The 7,987-nt window shown below is 43.4% G+C and overlaps 1 protein-coding gene across 1 annotated transcript in view; it reads right to left on the bottom strand.

The window, feature by feature from the left end:
- Positions 1–7,987, bottom strand: part of HADH (hydroxyacyl-CoA dehydrogenase) — a 47,952-nt gene that overhangs the window by 39,593 nt on the left and 372 nt on the right. Inside the window, exon 2 of the mRNA XM_077778477.1 lies at positions 6,558–6,583. Within this exon, the coding sequence (XP_077634603.1) occupies positions 6,558–6,583 (26 nt within the window). The remainder of the gene's footprint in view (positions 1–6,557; positions 6,584–7,987) is intronic.

Here is a 7,987-nt window from a genome sequence, read left to right as displayed (position 1 = left end):
CTGCCAAACAAATGCTGAATGCTACTTTAGCTTTTCACCTTCTTCCAAAAGCAAAAATCCCTTATGGATTTCTTTCAGTTACCAAAAACAGGTACTAATAAAGATCTTTCATAAAAGCAAAGTAGCATAACACAGACTCTTGGAAAGTGAGGATTATCTACATTTAAAAGTGGCTAAAATGATAAATTTTGTTATGCATATTTTACCACAATTAAAAAAAAAACCTTTTATCTAATCCAACACAACGCTTTCATTTTACTGAGAAAAGAAACCGAATTACAACAGAAAAACTATTCACTTAAGGTCATATACAGGCAGTAGTGTTCTGTCTAAAATGTAACTCTGTAAAAGGTACTTCTGTCTATAATTACTCCATCAAAGTCTTCAATGGCTCCCAGGGACTAAGGAATAAAACTTAAGTTCCTACATACAGCACGCAAAGCCCTCCAGGATGGAGTCTCACCTCATCTCCAGACACAATGTTCACTGAGGCCTGACACTTCACCACCACAAGGCCCACAGCCTCCATGTCGACTACTGTCTCACCTCCTGGCCTCGGCTCTGTCCACACCTTCTTCCCAACTTCCCTTCACTAAGCCCAAGTATCCCACACACTAAGTACTGAGAATCACAGATACTAAGTAAGATCACTTCCAGACCTTACACCCCAAACTTCTTGGCCTCAGCCTAGGCGTCCTTGCTGTGTTCCTGTTAACACCCCTGCACACCTTTACCACCGCGCCCCCCACACTGTTATCACCCTCTGCTTCAGTGTTGTCTTCCCTACTTCCCTACTGCAGGCCCCTGACAAAATGTCAGGTGTCTTGTCCACGAAACACCTGGATCCCACCCAGAAACTGGGCCCCCAGGAAATACTGACCAAACATATATGGCTGGTAGGAAAACCAAGATGAGATTAGATCTCCTGAAGATCCAGAGTTCTTTTCATCCATGTAGCTGAGAGGCCCCCTCACAATGTGAAAATAATTACATTCCCGAGGACTCGAAACCACACTCATTCTTCTTGAATTATACAACAATATCACCCAAATTATTCCCAACTCTATGAGGAGACAGTAGTAGAGAAATGGAACACAAAAAGAAGGTCTTTTTTTCCTTCCTCCCATAGACATCTGTTACTTTCACAGTAAGGAGGACTGTTCCTGGCACTTCAACTTCAGTGACCATAGTTTAAATCGACCCACTGAGAACTCTTATTCTATGTTACAGTACCTAACCACTGTAAGACCTTGGGTACAATCTGTAATGGAAAAAAATATATATTTGAAGGCTATGTCCTCAGCTCCATGACTTCCCTAGCCTTGGTGGAAGGCAGGCTTAGCCAGAGAGAAATATTTTTAGACAAGGGTGCTTCAGAGCTATAAAAATAGGCCAGGTGAATAGCACACTTGTCAAAGCCTCAGAGTACTCCAGCCACAGGGCCAAGTAAACATGCCAAGCAGGAGCACGCTGGATTTATCTATTTTTGCAGACATATCACCAGATTTGAAGCGGCTCCTCTGAAGCCTAACTTGAATGGTAAATTAGTGAGAACTACGGCAACTGATAGCGCGAGCTGTCCTATGAGCCCCTACACTGCAGGGGACTGTGTTTCACCAACATTACATTCTCCCAGAAAACTATTCTGACTGCCTTCCAATTCCCAGAATAAGTGTACTGAGTAGTGCTCAGATGCTGATTGCACCCCAGAGGCTGCTGTTCCTTTGCATCAGGGCCTGCCCTTGAGCTCATGATTTGATCCATGGAGGGAAAAAGTCATAAATCACATGCACTTCTCAGAGCTGGCAATTCTGGGTTTATGATTATCTCTGATTGCGTAATACCTTGAACTCTGCCATCAACGCAAACTGCCTTCACTAACTTCAACAATCAAAAAAGGCATTCTGCTGAGGCCTTCAACCACCACTGCTATCATAACCAGTTGGTTTCTTCTGAAAACAGTTTGATTCATTGGCTGACTTCTTTTTATCAACTGAGATTTTTTTACTTCAAAAAGTTCTTCTAAAATTCCAAAGAAATGTGCCTCCATTTTCAGATGAGAAATCTGTCAAATACAGAAATGTTTTTGAAAATTCAATAAGCATCTGGATTTGCTAATGCAGAGAAAGGAACTCCTCTCCCAGGACTCTCTCCTCCCATCCCTCACCAATTCTGGGAAGGAGAAGGGATAAATGGACATGTCAATAGCATCAAACAACTCTTCGTTATATTAAGTATCCCTCCAGGATGTAGCCATGATGAGCGCTTTCTGAATACAGGAGACAGTTACAAATCCAAACTGCTCTCTAGGAAGATCAGAATGGCAATGTTTGCTAGAATAAGTGGGTTTCTGCTGAAAAGGACCAATTAAGAGGCTCCCACAATTCAGGTATAAATGGCTGGTCCAGGAATTACAAAGGGGAGAGCAGGGGAAAGAACGTTCCTCAGAGAGAAAAGCCTCAAAGTCTTTTATAGCACAGAGAAGGCTACCACGATGACCCCATCTTCAGATGTATATGTGGCTGGAAGAAAAACAGTGGTAATGACAGAAGGAGGAAAGTTGCAGGAAAAGCTGGAGGGGGGAAATGGAGGGTACATGATGAATAATTAAGTCTGGCAAGTGAGTTTGAGTCTATCTCCACAGAGAGGTAGCCATCAGAGCACCCAGACAGAGGTCATCAGTGAGTGATTCTTTGAGTCTAGAGCTAAGGTGAGATCACACTGGCATCCATGGACTGCAGATACCCACGAAGTATCCCCTTGCCCATGCAGGCTACACTTCTCTCCCCAAGACAGCAGCAGCCAGAGGTGCAGGCAGAACTGTGGTTACCAGGGCTTCAGGGATCAAACATCTTCAAAGATAGTTAAGAGAATCCAGAAGTAAAGAAGTCATCACCAGATTGATCTGACAAATCTCCTTGAAAGCAACTGACATTTACTGAGCAGTTACCATTGAACATTAGCAAGTCTCTTAAGCACTTTGTTCATTTAGCTCTCACAGTGCTATGAGGCAGGTATCCTTGTTCACAGATAAGGAAACAGGCAGAGAGGGGTTAAGTGAGTCGCCCAAAGTTCCTACAACATGGACAGGTAGGGCGGGCCGCCAAGCTCCAGTAGGCACCTCAATCTCTGCACACTTTCAAGTGTCAGGCCACCACTCACCAGAAACTACTGCATTGTTAGTACAACCCAGGGAGACAGGAGAGAGAGCAGCAGTATGATCTCCCTGTGGTCCCAGGAGAGCTAGGCAGTGAGGGGTGTGACTAAGGCGCCTACTAAGGCAGATAAGGAGAAAAGACAGAAGTGGGAGGAAAGGATATTAGAAACTCAAGCAAGGGGCTTGATCAGTGAGGCTGATCTAGGAACATGGCAAAGAAAATCCAAAACCTGACTGAGGTGCCATTTCTGCTCTACAATGTCCAAACATATTCTTTGGCATCTTTTTTGACTGTCAGACCCACCTCTTCTACAGTATCTCCAGCCCCACCCCAAGTTCAATGACTAACATGCTGACAGGAGCTGGTTTCGTTGTTCCAGTATATCATGAAGATCAGAGAAGAGGCCAGTAAAGAAGGAGCAACAGAACAGGAAATGAGGGAAGAACTTCATGACAAATGCATCCCAAATCCTTAAGAAGGGAGTTAACACCTGGAATAAAAATATTCCCTCCATGAAGTCCACTCTAAGACACAGCTTACAGCCAGGTGACTGTGCCAGTCTCCTGTGATCCTGAAACTTTCCCCAGGCCACTGCACTGTTTTCAAGCAAAGTTCAACAGAGATGTACTTACTGGAACACAAGAAAATAAAGTTAAACAGTACAAAGAAATCATGACCACTCTTCTATTCAGCATCAGAAAATTCAGAGTTGAGGACAGAGAGAAGAGATGGATGAACAAATTCAGCTGCTGGGGAGGAAAATGCTTACAGGTCCACCTGAGTCCTTATCAAGCATCACAGAGTAACAGAGATGTCGGGAAAACATTCATCTGTAGCTTAGAATGTTCTCCCCACCCTACCCCAACTTTTTGTTAATAGTCTAAGGAACCTCCCCAGAAGAAATGTGTTATTTTTGCTTTATAAGAGGAAGAACAACAACAACAAAGTGAGAAGAATCAGGCCACAACCCCTTTCCAAACTTTCTCATTTCCTCAAAGAAGCATAGTGCACTAAAAGAAAGGTTGTACGAGGAGCCCTGAGGAATCCAGCGTCTTCAATGGCCATTTCCAGCGAGCCCACTGGTTCCCCTCCAGTAACTTAATGAAAGCTATGAGCTCTCTCTGGGGTCCTCAAATGGGGGGGGAAGCAAGGAAGGAAGCAAGGATTCATTCTATCAGTTGAAGAAATGCACAGCTAGTAGCCTTCTTTCTTTTCTCCCCTCCTTTATAGAACAAAAAACAACCGGTCCCTCCTTCAAGGGTCATTTAATGCTGTAAGCTTCTTTGCTGGCCTAAGTATAAGGCTAAAGATAAATAAGTAATCAGAACCATCTCAGACGTCTGTAATGGTTAAACACACAAAACAAGTTAACCTTACTAAATATTAACTTGCAGTCTAAGGGATTTTTTTTTTTTAATTTAAAACAAACAAAAAAATGACAGGCAAAGTAGATATTCTTGGAGAATACAAATGTATAAATGGCCTGTGCTCTGATCAAACGTAATGAAGCACAAACCTCACTTGTCTGAAACTGACACTGCTTCAGAAATGTGTGAGGCTCCCACAAAATCTATTTTAAAAAATATTTTTTAGTCAGGGAGCCTGGGTGGCTCAGTTGGCTAAGTGTCCGACTTCAGCTCAGGCAATGATATCACAGTTCGTGGGTTCGAGCCCCGCATCGGGCTCTGTGCTGACAGCTAGCTCAGAGCCTGGAGTCTGTCTTCCGATTCTGTATCCCCCTCACTCTCTGACCATCCCCTGCTCACGCTGTCTCTCTCTCTCTCAAAAATAAATAAAACATTAAAAAAATAAAAATTTTTTATCCTACCCAGCACGATGTGGAACATGTGGCAAAATGAAAAATTTTACAAAAAATTAAAACTGTAAATAGAACTACATGTTGAATAAAACTGAAACTACTTCAGAAAGAGCTCAGGAGAGTGAGCACAAATGCATAGCTTAGATGCTAGTTTGGGCCAGTGTCTTCAAGGCTCCACTGAGGATTTACAATGGGTGGGGGCAGGATAAAAAGTGCCTTCCCTCTTTTCAGAGGTCCACAAACCAACCAACCCCAGCATCAACTGACTTTTGTCTTCAAGATTAGGCAGGTCAGAACAGAATCATGACCAATATTCTCTGTCTAAATATTACAGGCCTACCTCAGCAGCAACGGTCACAGTTGTGAGTGTGTGTGTGGAGAGGACAAATGGACAAGGATTACTACAATGAAAATAATCATCGTAAAGGCAGCTGTCTGTGAGCTCTTATTCAGTGCCAGACACTGTGCTGCGTGCTTGACATGTAGGATTCATTCAATCCTCTCCATACTCCTCCTAGGCTAGTACTAGTATTAGTCCTACTTTAGAGATAAGTAAACTGAGGCTGGAGGTTAAGTAACTTTTCCACCTTACAATGGTGAACATAGAAGCCATCCAATTCCCCATATTGAACTGGAACCAATCTATATTCAAACCCATCAACTAATTTATCAGTGGCACTCAATAAGCAAAACATACTTACCCTACGCCAAAAGAAAGTAGGTCAAGGAGCATAACAAATGAGGTGCTACTGCCTAGAACTACATGCTGCAGGGCAGAATGCAAAAACAGGTCGGTGAAACCAACTACCTGACTGTGGACACAGAGATGTTTCACGGGAAAGCATGGTGCTTTCCACAGGATTAGAGCTGTCCCCTGAACTGGCTGAGGCTCTTTTAAACCTTGTTATGTAAGAATGGAACTACATTCCCTATGAATGTCCACTACTTAGACTTCTGGTCTTTATCAAGTTTTGGAACTTTTGGAATGACAATTTCATTATATTTCCAACCAGTGGGGTAATTAACTTCTTCCCCCTTAACTTTGAAAAGGCACTCCCTGCACCAACCACTCAAGGCTTTGACCGGGCCACATCAGTCATGTCTCCTTTATTAAATGAATGCTCCATTACCATACTCATAATTCCAGGTGCCTTTCATGCAACAAAACACCTCCCTCCCCTTCCCCCCCATGATATCCAATAAGGGATGCAGCATTACAAAAACTGAACAATTCGATTCTGTACAAAGGTGGAGGTGATACTTTGCACATAGTTTCTAATCCTCTTCCACTTGCTGTCTCCAAGGTACTATCCAGAACAGTTTCTGGACCCATTTCCGATATCGTTATTGGAGGCTTAAGGCCCTACTATCTTCTCACCAAGATGTTGTTTAAGTGTTTTTAAACCAAAACATTATTTTACACCAGCGCACAACAAATCTCACTCTCACAGTATTGAGAGATTTAGGTGGAGCATGGAGACTATAAGTGCGCTCAAGCTAAACTCTGAGTATTATAAAGTAGATAGCATGGGGAACTTTTAGGTTTAAGGGGCTTACTCCTCCTCACAGCTAACAGAGGCTACACAAACACCAGAACCTAGGAGCCAGGGCATCCACACAACAAGAAGGACAAATGTATGTCCACAAAACATGATCTCAGGGCGGGGCCTGGGTGACTCAGTCAGTTAAGCGTCCGACTTCGGCTCAAGTCATGATCTCACAGTTCGTGGGTTGGAGTCCCCCTGTCGGGCTCTCTGCTGACATCTAGCTCAGAGCCTGGAGCCTGTTTCAGATTCTGTGTCTCCCTCTCTCTCTGACCCTCCCCTGCTCACGCTCTCTCTCTCTCTCTCTCTCAGAAATAAAACATTAAAAACAATTTTTTTTAAAACCCATCTCAGAAGAAAGAAATGAGACTGTCAAAAGTCAGAGGAATAAAAACATTAATAAAATACTGATTTTAGGAGAAAATGCAACCAATATGCTGCAAAAAAATTTGCAGGGGAGAATTAAGATATATAGCAATTAAAAAAATTTTTTTAAAGCAAGCATGGAAGTGTGAGCTTAGTTGCAAAGAGACACGAAAAAAGTAAACTTTAAAGACTGTAGCCACTGTACTGGAGTACTCCCTTAAGAAAAATTTGGTAACTGCCTCCCCCTTTAAGAAAACGAAGTGCAAAGGGCTGAAATGCTAAGAACAAAATCAGCTAAGATAAGAAAATCACAGTTCTTCAATATGAGCTGGAATGTAACAGCTAAAAATAAATAAATAAAATGGAAGTATCACAGTATCCAGGTAATCAGTTGCACAACTGACCCCGTATCACACCTCAGCCGAAACAGGGCAAAGTCCTGAAGATGGGCAACGAGATTATTCAGGCACTCCTCCTGGGCCCGCTATGGCTCTATCTTCCTCTCCCACTCTCCCTAGAGCCTAAACCGCGCAGTTCTCAGCACAAAGTGTAGTCGGTCTAAGTTGCCCCGCCAACGCGCTGCAGCTGGGAAAAGTCCTCACAAGTTCCAACTAGGTAACTTCACAAAGTGTTCCCAAAATGATTACTATTACTATGATTAGTCTTGATAACCCACAAGCAAAGGAACAATCACATGGCAGGGACGGGACGAGGGATCATTTAAGAGAGCAGGAAACAGCTCTGACAAAGACTGCAGAATTCTAGAAAACTGGTAAAATCAAAACTGTTCGCAATCCAGGTCTCTGGGAGCAAATTCGGTCTCCGCCCAACAGAGAGCACGCATGTTATTCCTCAATATTGTGCACACATAAATAATACTATCTTCTCTGCATAGCCCGCTTCCAAAGTGCATTCAGAAACACTCTCCACAGAGCTTTCATCCGGCCCTAGAGGGCGGCTGGGATTTAGAGACGAGGAAACGCAGCCTCGGTCAAGAACACTGGTTCTTTGGGGGAGTGAAGACTCAGGCCGAGACTCGAGACTCTTCAACTACACGGGTGAGGGGCGGGGTGGAATTCCCCCCGTCTCCCGGGGACGCT

The sequence above is a fragment of the Crocuta crocuta genome, unplaced genomic scaffold (assembly GCF_008692635.1).
Source record: "Crocuta crocuta isolate KB4526 unplaced genomic scaffold, BGI_CrCroc_1.0 scaffold587, whole genome shotgun sequence".
Lineage (NCBI taxonomy): Eukaryota > Metazoa > Chordata > Mammalia > Carnivora > Hyaenidae > Crocuta > Crocuta crocuta.
Note: the sequence above shows the minus strand (reverse complement) of the source record. Positions and strands in the feature narration are given on the sequence as shown.